The sequence below is a fragment of the Staurois parvus genome, unplaced genomic scaffold (genome assembly GCF_062004578.1).
Source record: "Staurois parvus isolate SC_StPar_1 unplaced genomic scaffold, SC_StPar_1.0 ptg001432l, whole genome shotgun sequence".
Lineage (NCBI taxonomy): Eukaryota > Metazoa > Chordata > Amphibia > Anura > Ranidae > Staurois > Staurois parvus.
The window spans coordinates 10,505,001-10,518,383 of record NW_028319228.1 but is presented as its reverse complement, the minus strand read 5'-3'; the positions used below and the strand labels follow the sequence as shown (position 1 = coordinate 10,518,383).

Genomic DNA, 13,383 nt, shown 5'->3' with positions numbered 1-13,383 from the left:
AGTGGAGACGTGTTCTCTGGAGTGACGAATCATGCTTCTCTGCCTGGCAATCCAATGGACATGTCTGGGTTTGGCAGTTGCAAGGAAAAAAGGTACTTGCCTGACTGCTTTGATCTAAGTGTAAAGTTTGGTGGAGGGGGGATTATGGTGTATGGTTGTTTTACAGGGGTTGGGCTTGGCCCCTTAGTTCCGGTGAAGGAAACTCTTAAGGCATCAGCATAGTAAGACATTTTGGACAATTTCATGCTCCCAACTTTGTGGGAACAGTTTGGGGATGGCCCCTTCCTGTTTCAACATGACTGTGCACCAGTGCACAAAGCAAGGTTCATAAAGACATGGATGAGCGAGTTTGGGGTGGAGGAATTTGACTGGCCTGCACAGAGTCCTGACCTCCACCTGATAGAACACCTTTGGGATGAAATAGAGCAGAGATTGCGAGCCAGGCCTACACATCCCAAATCAGTGCCTGACCTCACAAATGCGCTTCTGGAAGAATGGTCAAACATTCCCATAGACACACTCCAAAACCTTGTGGACAGCCTTCCCAGAAGAGCTGAAGCAGTTATAGCTGCAAAGGGTGGGCCAACTCCATATTGAACCCCACGGATTAAGATTGGGATGCTATTAAAGTTCATGTGCGTGTAAAGGCAGGTGTCCCAATACTTTTGGCAATTTGGTGTATATAATGTGACATCACAAAAATTTTTTTGGATCAATGTAACACAATTACACTCTTCAGATGTTATATAAATACAGTAAAAACTATGGTAGTAGCATAGTATAGTAGCAGCAACTGTTAAAAAAAATGATTAGTATTTTCCAAGCCACAGGGAGTTAATAGCCAACTTCTGCTTTCTTTTAAGACATGCAGTAGAAATTCATCAAGAACTGCATTTAAACTCCAGTCTAGTGCAAAAAGCTGAATCAGTACTTCACAGAAACAGCTAAATGCATATATATGAACTGTCTTGGCTGGCATAAGATTTGTAGTTCTGTTTGTTCAGTTTTTCAGGTATCCTTAGCAGACCATTCAGCTAGTTCACTAACATTACTTTTCTTTATTGAAGTTAAGCACTTTTACTTGGGCACTGGACTGTCCTCAGCCTACTGATTGAATAAAGAAAAAGTATATAAACAATGATGGGATAATTGCTCTGCTCATTTCCTTTTGTCTTCCTGTCAGCAAGATCCCAGTGTTATATTGACAGCACTGTTCTAAACGGTTGAGCTGTAGGCCAGGACTATGCCTCCCCCTCCCCCCAGTCTGTGGCCTGCTGTTCAGGATACTGCATAAAGCTAATATATAACCAGATTTCAGTACTTAATGAAATGTATTAACCACTTGCCTACTGGGCACTTATACCTCCTTCCAGCCCAGGCCAATATTCAGCTTTCAGTGTCGCACTTTGAATGACAATTACGTAGTCATGCGATATTGTACCCATATGAAATTTTTATAATTTTTTTTCCTCACAAATAGAGCTGTCTTTTGGTGGTATTTAACTTGCCGCTGGACGTTTTTATTTTTTGCACTAAAAAGCAAAAAATTAAAAAAAAAAAAAAAGTTCTTTGTTTCTATTATAAAATTTTGCAAACAGGTAATTTTTCTCCTTCACTGATGTGCGTTGATTAGGCAGCACTGATGGGCGGCACTGATCATCAGTGCCCTGATGATCAGTTCCGATCTGTTCTTTGACAATTGCCGGTTATCGGCAGTACTTTCCTCACGCTATGACAGCGTGAGGAAAGTGCAGCCAATAACTGGCAACTGTATTTACCCGGTGATCTGCTGTGTCATTGGATACAGCTCATCACGTGTTAAAAGGCCGCAGTTTTTGGCCTTTTACCACATGACGTGATCAGCGATAGGATACAGCGATCACTGAGATCATCGGGTGCGTGCCGCTGGGGCCCCGTGGGAGGGCGTCATATGACGCCCTCCCAGAACTGGACAACCGCGTTGTAGCCGTCATTTGGCTATAGCACGGTTGCCAAGTGGTTAAATGGCTTTTTGATAAATGTAAAACTGGTAGTGTTTTTACCTGGATTTAGCAGTTTCTAAAGAATTGGTATTTTGCTGCTTCTCTGTGTTTGTGTTTCTCACTGTGGTCACATTTAGTATGCCAGGTAAATTTAAACATACACATTAACTTTAAAGCCTCGATGTTCATATTATTCATATTTTATGATCTAGCATAAAGTTTTCTTTCTCATCCATTGGGGGACACAGGAAGTCTTTCACCTACAGTTTATACTGCCCCCTAAAGGGGGTTTGGACACTGGCAAGCAAAAAACTGTAAGCCAGCCCAGGATGACCCCTTCTACTACTAGCATGCCTCAGTGGCTCAGGAGGAGGATTCCCAGCTTATCTTTTGCATGGATCTTCTGTGAATACACACGTTTAGGTCACTGTGGTTAAAGTGTTGGACTGCCAAACCCGTGTCCAAGAAGCATCTGATCTGCATGACCGTCTAAGGAAATCATCTGTTTTAGATTTACTTTTGATACAATTAAGGATGCTACAGGCTGCAAGAACATTTATCTTTCTGATTGAAAAAAGGACAGACTTCAGCGTCTATTAATATCTGTTAAAAAATTGTCCCTTTCTTTTTCTCCACCCTGGTACAGCTTGCATTATAGATGCTTGGGTGTATCCCAATGCTACAAACTGGACTTTTGCTCCTTGTCACATACCCGGATTCTCACTTTCAAAATGTCTTTGTCACCAAACAGATTAACAGATCTCCAGCAAGCCCTCTTGGGTCTTCTGTAACATGTTATCATTCGCCTAGTTTCTGTGGCAGAAGAAACTATTCAAGGATTTTTCTCCCAACAATTACACCATTCATTAAAGGATCACTTTTCACCCATCATTCGGGTGTAACGTGCTCCAGACCTGCCCCCAGCGTTACTCAATACCCCCCCTCCCTCCCTGTGACAACGGATGAGGGATCTTCTAGCACTTGTCTGTCTCATTTTGAAAGTAGCACGGCTGTGCGGGGCTCCACTCACACAGCCTCATCATTCATTTGCAGCAGTCTGTGAATAATAGAACTACGGGTACTGTCAGCCATTGCATCTAACAGCTTGCAGTTTTCAATGAAGTGCAAGGGCACTGATGAACGCACTCATAGGCCATTCACAAGCCCTGCAGCCTTGTAAACAGTCAACCGGTATCAGAGGTACAGGCTGAAAGCTGCAGGGCTTGTTTTTTTTCATGCAAAAACGTGCTTTTATTTGTTCCCAAAAGGTGAAATTAGCCTTTAAATGGGGGGGGTTAATTCTCACAGCTTTAATTTAGCTCAGAAATTCTTCATGGAATCTACGAGGTATGCCATCGTTGACCTCCTCTTGAGGGAACTGCTGGCACGGGTTCTATCGGACAAGATGTCTTTGACACCCCACACCTGCCTAGGGACGCCCTTGATCTGAACTAGTGATTTGCACTATCAAGGACAGGTTTTAAGCCTTTCCATGTTACTTCAGAGACCATTGGCCTCTCTTGCCCCTTGATCTTTGTAGAGTGAATTTCCTATGTAGCTTCCTCTGTTAGGTCTCCTGTGACTATGCTGGTTCTAAATGTCTGCTGATGTCAGGTTTGGGCATAGGATCCTTCGGGTGGCTCTTTGGGAAGCCTGCAGCATCCCTCTGTGTTTATTATCATGCTTGTCTGTACTGCTTTGCTACAAAACTGAGGCATACTGGTAGTGAAAGGGCATTTTCCGAACTGACCTACAATTCTCCTGTAGGAGGCAGCATAACTCAAAAATGAAAGACTTCCTGTGTCCTTCAAAGGATTCCAAGAAAATAATTTTACAAGGAGTACAACAATCCTATTTTTCTGCCACTGTAGGTGTTGCACAAGGTATGGTGACTGGCATTCGAGGTTTATGCAATGGTCTGGGCCCAGCACTGTATGGCTTTGTTTTCTTTCTCTTCCACGTTGAGCTTGGAGGATTAGTGCCAGTACCCAGCTCTGATGACAAGACCACCAGGAAGGATCCCAGTGAGGAAGTAAGTACATGCATCTCTCCACATGCAATAATTCTGTGAGGTATACATGTTAGTTGCAGTGTGTTTGTGGAGCCAGAAGACAGCTGCACTCTTTCAGTGTTTTAATCACTCATGATCAGGCCACATTATAGCTACCCACACCTATGGCCATGTTGTACATGGCTTGTTTAATGTCATATAGAGATAGTGAATGTTTTTAGGTCTTTGTCTATGTACACAGTTATAGAACCACTCTGTTTTGATCTGTGTAGTCAAGATGTTTAGCTAATGTAACAAAATGCTAGATCAGTTGTGTACCATAAATTGCCTAATGATCACAAATAATGCTCCTGATTCCAGCATATTTTTTGTCACAGGTTGTCTTTTTAGGTGTAGTGTTTGTTTTTTTACTTTGTAAGAAAATCTCCTTGCAAAAAAGATATGTCCCCTTTACTTCTCTATGGAGAATGGGGAACAATAAAGATACCGCATCCTCCAAGTATTGCTGTGGTTTTGCATAGTCCAGTGGTTCATCTGTGTGCAAAAGAGAAATGACATAATCCACTATAATTAGCACAATAGCTGTGGTATAAACCATTATGGCAAGTGGCACAACTACTGTGTATTTTATACAACCCCAGTATAACAAAAATGTGGGATGCTGTGTAAAATTACATAAAAACAGAATGCATTGAGTTGCAAATCTCATAAACCCATATTTTATTCACAATAGAAAACATATCAAATGTTTAAACTTAGAAAAAAATTGTTTTTAATTTTGTTGCAGCTTCAGGTCTCAAAAAAAGTTGGGGCAGGGCAGCAAAAATCTGGCAAAGACCAAAAGAGGAGAGGGACGTTCTGGCTTATCAGTGCTCAGTTCAAAAGCCTGCATTTCTGATGGTATGGGGTGCATTAGTGCATATGGAATGGGCACCTTGCACATCTGGAAAGGCAAGATCAATGCTGAAAGATATATCTTAGGTTTTACAGCAAAATATGCTGCCATCCAGACAACATCTTTTTCAGGGAAGTCCTTGCATATTTCAGCAGAACAATGCTGAACTGCATGCTACATCTATTACAACAGCATGGCTTCATAGTAGAAGAGTCCGGGTACTTAACTGGCCTGCCTGCAATCCAGACCTTTTGCCAATTGGAAATATTTGGCACATCTTGAAAAGAAAATTCTATAAAATCCTATATTGCGTAATAGTGGGGCAATATTCCTCGCCCAGAACTCCAGCAACTGGTCTCCTCAATTCCCAGGCATTTACAGAGTAATTAAAATGAGGAGCTGCTACACTGCGGTAAACATGGCCCTGTCCCAATTTTTTTTGAGACATGTTGCTGCCATCAATTTTAAAATTACCTTAATTCCTTAAAATGGTCAGTTTTCTCAGTTTAAACATTTGATATTTTTTCTTTTGTGAGTAAAATATGGGTTTATGAGACTTGCAAACCATTGCATTCTGTTTATATGTAGATTTTACACAGCGTTCCAACTTTTTTTTGAATTGGGATTGTAGATTGTAGTTGAAAGCTAAATTTTAATAAGCAATAATCAGAGACAATTGATCTGTGCATTTTCTTTTGCTACCCTCCTTCAGGCACATACAGTATTTCCACAACATTATTCTCTGAAAAATGTCTGCTTGTCTTTGGGCATAATCATGTGCATGCATGCACAGCATTAAGAACCTATAACTCAACAGCCAGCTTGGTTAGATCTATATTATGACCTCTACAAAAGAGAACCTGTTTAGTTCAACTTCATATCCACATTTACTATTGCTTGTGTGGTTTAGCAGAGATTATCCAATACTTTTGAGAATTCAGCCTGCGTATTGACCAAATCAATCTATTATTGAATCCAACAAGCAATATCTGAGACACCTAATGCACCAAAATATTTTATTAGAGTACTTAACAGCATGATAAAATGTGTTTCAAGGCAAAGTCCTACATTAGATGTACTGCACCAAAATGCATCCCATGGTTTCTGCATCTCTTTCAGTTATTTTGAGTTGGTAAAAACACTTACTGAACTCGGTGACTTGGTCACTTCTGTTGAAACATGTTAGTGTTTCATGCATGGTGAAATTATCATACAGCTTTTTCTAATGTTATGATTGGCTGCAGTTGTATACTTCCAAGTGTGATTGGAGATGCAGCCACTTGGGCTAAGCTTTTGTACATATGCACTTCAGTTCACTTGCTTTTCCCTAGACTGGACTGACCACCTCCAGAATTCTGCATGCATTTGTTGTAACACAACATTTCTCCGGTCCTGATTAGTTTGTTTTCATTCACAGGGAGCAGTCATCCCAGGACCACCATTTTTATTTGGAGCAGTTGCTGTTCTCCTTGCTTTCATGGTGGCTTTATTTATACCTGAACACAACAGTCACTCCACCAAAAATAATGCTGGTGGAAAGCACAGCATTAGTAGCAACCCACAGACAAATAACCCAGACCGCAGCAGTGACGAGGATATAGAACCACTGTTACAAGACACCAGCGTGTGACTGTTTTCCGAGTTCTCCATTGACGACTACTCAAGGAGGAAAATAAGCGAATGTACCAAACTCTGCTGAAGATGATGAATAGAAAAAGAAAAACATTTCTACATTGGACCTCCATGCAGACACTAGAAAGTCTGTAACTGTTTTATTTTGTTATTTCTTGTCTAAAATATTGGTTGATATTACCTATTCACTGCATGGGAGGTTGCATGTGTAGCAGAAATCTCCAGCAGTAAAGCAGCTAAAGGTTTGAGATTGTGATTTTTGTTTATGCTACCTCAAACCTTGTCATTGCATTTTATATTGACTGTTGGGAAAAAGTAGATATTGCGGTGACAAAGCATTGACCTCTGAAAGATACCATATGCAATGAGAGCTGGTGTTGTGATACACCTTACAGTGCCTGCTAGTACATTTCCATTCTTTTCTTTGTTGGAGAAAGGTGGGAGAAGACTTGGTTTTGCCTTTCTTGCTGCATATTCTGAGTAGCCTTGTCTTCTGGACTGCAGTTATCAATAATCTGTTTACAGAGACACTAGTCTTATGACGAATACTTTGCTGCAGGAATTCCCAAACCACCACTCTCTTAACCAGCAAATCATCAGACATATCTCGATAGTTCTTGGTAGGTCAGAACAATCAAACTGCAGCTGCTGTATTTGCCCAGTAGCTAAACCTGTATGTTAAAGCCTACTTCAGCTTTTCAGAACTTGATATTGTAAGGCAGGGAAAGTGACTTCATCAGCTTTGTAAATAGTATTTATTACTTTTTGTTACATTATATTTGTACACATTTTGTCATTTGAGTCCTTGGGGAATATTCCAAAATGTCTTGGTGTGATGGAAGTGTAGATACAGCTGCTTTTACAGAATGCCTTCCTGATAGGTCATACAAATTATACATAGAGTATGTTTCGCACACCATACAGCAAGCAGATTTTCAATTATTCCCTTTAGTCTAAGTAGATAGATCAAGACACCCTGTAAGAATAGATAGGTAGTATATTTAATTTACAAGGTTTATTATTCATTGCACTGCCTTTGAATATCAAATTTGTCAGAATAACAAGTCAAGCTTTAACTATGTTTTCTTTATTCTTTAGTATGTTGTCTTTTTTTAGCCATGTTTAGTATGTTTCTATGTTCTCAGTCTTATCAAGTGTTTATTTACACAAAAAAATATTGCATATATCTAAAAATGTCACAAAAATTCTAGCAGCAGTAAAACCTTGTAGTGTAATATCAAATGATAAGATGACAAAAGTGTGTTTACTTTAACAAGTGTTAAGGTGCTTTCTTGCATTTTTCTAGCCGCTAAAATAAAAAAATAAAGAAAAATTATATGTGATTGGCTGGCTCATATGGGCAGCACCTCCAGTTTTTATACATCTTACCCCACTGTGCTGTGACTTACATTACACACAAAATAGATCAGACATCACTGACTTCTCTATATACATGCATTTGCCCATTGAATTAATTGACATTGCATTATTCAATTTTTTTTTTTTTTTTAAACAAACGTTAAGACGTAATGTTAGTATTTGCAGTGGTACATTTAATGAAGAAGCTGAAAACTACTCTTTATAAGTTAAACTTGGTACATAAGAATTAGTAATCTATTCATTTACAGAAAAGATAAATGTAAGTTTTCTCATGCTTTCTACAAACTAGTTAATTCCCTAAAAATGTAAACAGTTTTAATAGTACCAATATTTAAATGGTATCGGAGGAGGTAAGAGAAAGCTATATATTTTTATATTTGCTTAAGGAGACTGTTTCTTGAGGGAGATTGACTTTATTTTAGAGAATCCATTGTAAAGAGTTTATAGGGAATCCAGTGTAAAGAGTTTGTAGAGAATCCAGTGTAAAGAGTTTGTAGAGAATCCAGTGTAAAGAGTTTGTAGAGAATCCAGTGTAAAGAGTTTGTAGAGAATTCCGTGTAAAGAATTTGTAGAAAATCCAGTGTAAAGAGTTTGTAGAAAATCCAGTGTAAAGAGTTTGTAGAAAATCCAGTGTAAAGAGTTTGTAATCGAAACATCCAAATTTCTTTGTTTACATAGAAAAACAGGCAGAAAAGGCCTGATTCAAGTCTTTCTTGCACTGCAATCTAAAGGGGGGATGTCTGTGAGGGCACAGGGTTTAGTCCTAAAACAAAAAGTGCACAGGATCAGCTTAGACTGTTGGTCCTGTGTGCTGTCATCAGGTTCAAAATAAATTCTTTGTAGTGCTCTATTTTAGCCCATGAGATACTATTTACAGTTCAAGATGTTGGTTTCTGTGGAATATTTTTAGTTTAGTGCACAATTTGAGTTGTATCACCATCAATATTTTTGATATGACTTTTCATTTTTACATACTTGTTGTGCCATATTTTCATATGTATTTGGTATTTCTTTAGCAAATTTGCAATTCTCCCTAGCAGGAAAAAGCTTGATGTCTGCATCCCAGCTGAACTCCTGCTGTATTAAAATTAAAAGGAGAAGACACATGAAGAATGTATTGTTTTCAGTCAGTTTAAGCAGAATTCTAGTCTAGGATAAGAGGAACAGCAGATCACAATAACTGTGCAGCAGTATAGAGTCCCAGCCAAAGCATTGCTGCCCCTTCACAGTAAAACAGTTGAAACTGACACGCACACACACACATATATATATATATATATATATATATATATATATATATATATATATATATATATATATATATATGTTACATGCCATGCTTAGAGGCATAGACCAGACACTTTTCTTTTGCGTTATGAATATTATTGTACATAATAAGATATGGATAAAATGTGTTGGTTCCCCAGCATAATATTTTGTCAGTTTGTCGCACTCTTCTTCGCCAAACTGCTCCACTTGTCTTCGGTTTAATGCTAAGCTTCTCCCAACAGCAAATGTTAGCTCTTTCCAAAAATATGCTCCTGGATTCTGATCAAGACTCAAAGGGCCAATTTAGTATGTTTTGGTCATCATCCTGGAGGATTGAGACAGGTCTTTAATACTGGACATTATACTCTAGAACTTCTTAATAACATTTTGATTACACGGATTCAACCTCGGTTCACATATATGTGAATTCAGATTTATTTTGAACACTTTTCTGCGGAGCCTGTTCACATACATGTGGGCCAGCCGCAGTGTGATTTTAAAAAGGGTCCTGTCCGATTTCAGTGTGGTAGGGGTGTGATTTCCAATCTGACACACTTTTAAGAATTTGCATCGGAATCACACCTGCACCGTAGGAACGAAATTGAACGGCATCCCAGCCCGCATATATGGGAACCAAGGGTAAAGGAATCTGGTGTTGGAGGCAACAAAGAAACTCCATTATTTTTTTTTCTATCCAAAACATTCTACCAGGAGAACTGTAACTTGATATTTATTTTAGCAATTCCAATCTGGCTTTGTGTATCTGTCTTACAGAAGTGGGGTTTGCTATCATGAGGTCATTTCACTCAGACAGCAATGGATAGTATGGTCTTGCCAAGTCCTGTGGAGAGAGAGAGAGAAAGTGTGTGTGTGTGTGTGTGTGTGTGTATACCATTTAGTAATGAATTAATAATTTGGGGTTGAAGATCTCTCCTCTATTTTAGCACTTTAAAATTACATCCACAATCATGAATCATTCTAATGCTTGCTCTATTTTCATTTGAATGTATGTTGTAAGGCTTTGGACTTATGAAAGTACAGTCCACACCAGCTTTGGATGAAGGTGATGTGTCGCCAAACATCATTGTTTGCTACTTAGCTTTTTGGGTAACAGATGTTGATTTCTAAGGGCTTGGGGTCTTATTTTGACCTCTTGCCTTAGTGGTAAGCATAGCTTTCAGTTTTAGGAGAGTTGCTGTAGGCAATCTCAGCTCTAAATCCAAAATGGAAAATGTGTGGCAGTAGTTTGAAGCCAAGTGCAATAGCCATGTAGAAAAGGACAAGGGCTGTTCTGTCGGTGGGTAATGATGTTGATTTACCAGATTCCAGCTAACTTTTTATTTTGAATGTTTGGTGAAATTAATTTTTGCTGGCAGAATTTTCACTAAGCAAAAGAGTTGCATGTGGCAGAGTAAGGGTTTATGTACATGAGCAAAAGCAGTGTTCATCCAAGTGTATACAAGATGCTTGAAAAGCTTCCGAGTTTCTTCTAAGCTGTTTCAAGCTGTTTTATTTCTCTCCATTAACTTATATGGAAAGAAACAGTTCTGACACAAAGTAACACTTATGTACACAAGCCCTTGGCTTTAAAAACAAGGCAGCAGCTCAATACTAGATAATGTATGAGATTTAAACCTACATCTTCAAACTTGCATATTAAAATATATAAATATATTTTTCCTACATACTGGGGCCAGTAAATATAAATTTGAAGTTGGATGGATGCATATATATATATATATATATAATAGAGCGGTCAATAAGATTAGTAGATAAATATGTTTTAGCAGCTTTATCAGAAATTACGACACTTAAATGGAAATGGCAGACATTTAGTTACATCAGAGGAGGGCTAGAACCTCTGTTGAGGTTTTTATTGCTGCGTGTTTCCCTTTAGGGTAGTTTTCCCCCTCCCATGTTGTTGTATCATTCAGAGAAAACGTTGGGGCAGATCTTTCCACCGGTCACACAGACAGCAATAAATACTTTTTTTTTTTTTTTTCTTCTTAATTAATCTTTATTGTTTACCAAAAATTGAACTACAAAAAAGTAGTATGAACATGCAATATAAATCATTAGACTCACAGAAAAGTTGACCAGATTGCGATATATCTGTTTCTGTGCAAGTATGGGTTACTTCTACATTGATGTGTGAATGTCATCACTATACCTTGTGTTTATGGTTTAAGGCATATAATGCTAGATTCTATGACTGCTCATGCTTTATTTTTAATTTTAATTGCACTTTACCTGTTAGTGGTAGGGTCCTATATTAATCACACAATGACAACATTCCTTATTTAAGGAGGCTTCCAAATACAATACAGGTAAATGCTAATTGCAGCTTGCCTAGTTTCTAGTTCTCTGTACAAATATAAAGGTCACCTCATTTATTACACCCCAGCCTTAACTGCTATGTAGTGTGTGTCTGGCACAAATCATAGCTGTCATTATTGAATCTCTTCCTACACTGCTTTGCTGAAAGGAATATGCAGATTACTATTTTCTTTTTTATAAGTCAATCTTAGGGCACTTTGTCACATCTGTTTAAATTAATGAAAATCTACATGTATTTTTCTGAAACAGACATAAACCATTAAAATAAAAGAACATCATTAATGGAGCACTGCTTTTAATGTTTTATATGTAGATATTTGTAAGAAACATTTTCCCTACTGAGAGGCTGTGTATATCTTGTATTTATAACTGTAACAAGATTCTTGACAGAAAAATATACTGCTTTTATATAAAGGATTATCTATGAATGAAATTTGAAATTGTTTTTGTTTTTTTTTCTTCTTTATATATATATATATTTTGAGATGTTCTTCAAAAGCGGTAACATACAGTACATTTTTTTGTAATATGCGTTTGGTTTTTATGTTAACAAAGATCATGATACATAATAAATGGGCGTATTTCCTGATTTTACTTGCATTTGAAGTGTGGAGACTTTTTAAAGGCTGTATTCATGTAACACTGTGTACTATATATAAACAAAAGGTGAATTCTAGCTGCAATAATCTAGTGCACTTCACACACCCTTATTGCTGACTTGCATTCAGTTATCAACAAAAGTCAATAAAACCACACAAAACAGGAGCTGGAAGACACCTATTATGAAAAGACAGTTATGCACGCAGTACATGATGTGTTGAAGAGCTATTGGTAACCTACAGTGCTGCTGGCTGGTTTCCCCTGTCTAGTATTGCGGGGGGAAATTGTTATATATATATATATATACACACACACTATCTCACAGAAGTGAGAACACCCCTAACATTTTTGTAAATATTTTATTCTAGCTTTTCATGTGACAACACTGAAGAAATTACACTTTGCTACAATGTAAAATAGTGAGTGTACAGCTTGTATAACAGTGTAGAATTTGCTGTCTCCTCAAAATAACTCAACATACAGCCATTAATGTCTAAACCGTTGGCAACAAAAGTGAGTACACTCCTAAGTGAAAATGTCCAAATTGGGCCCAAAGTGTCAATATTTTGTGTGGCCACCATTATTTTCCAGCACTGCCTTAACTCTCTTGGGCATGGAGGTCACCAGACCTTCACAGGTTGCCACTGGAGTCCTCTTCCACTCCTCCATGACGACATCATGGAGCTGGTGGATGTTAGAGACCTTGTGCTCCTCCACCTTCCATTTGAGGATGACCAACAGATTCTCAATAGGGTTTAGGTCTGGAGACATGCTTGGCCAGTCCATCACCTTTACCCTCAGCTTCTTTAGCAGGGCAGTGGTCATCTTGGAGGTGTGTTTGGGGTCGTTATCTTTTTGGAATACTGCCTTGCAGCCCAGTCTCCGAAGGGAGGGGATCATGCTCTGCTTCAATATGTCACAGTACATGTTGGCATTCATGGTTCACTCAATGAACTGTAGCTCCCCAGTGCCAGCAGTACTCATGCAGCCCCAGACCATGACACTCCCACCACCATGCTTGACTGTATGCAAGACACACTTGTCTTTGTACTCCTAAACTGGTTGCTGCCACACACGCTTGACACCATCTGAACCAAATAAGTTTATCTTGGTCTCATCAGACCACAGAACATGGATCCAGTAATCCTTGTCCTTAGTCTGCTTGTCTTCAGCAAACTGTTTGCGGGCTTTCTTGTGCATCATCTTTAGAAGAGGCTTCCTTCTGGGACGACAGCCATGCAGACCAATTTGATGCAGTGTGCGGCGTATGGTCTGAG

At 38.6% G+C, this 13,383-nt stretch overlaps 1 protein-coding gene across 1 annotated transcript in view; it reads left to right on the top strand.

The window, feature by feature from the left end:
* The window catches only part of LOC149436050 (solute carrier family 71 member 1-like), an 85,411-nt gene extending 73,305 nt beyond the window's left edge, over positions 1-12,106 (top strand). The window contains exons 11-12 of the mRNA XM_089662159.1: positions 3,854-4,014; positions 6,306-12,106. Of these exons, the coding sequence (XP_089518285.1) occupies positions 3,854-4,014; positions 6,306-6,518 (374 nt within the window). The 3' untranslated portion in view covers positions 6,519-12,106. The remainder of the gene's footprint in view (positions 1-3,853; positions 4,015-6,305) is intronic.
* Positions 12,107-13,383: the final 1,277 nt, after the last annotated feature.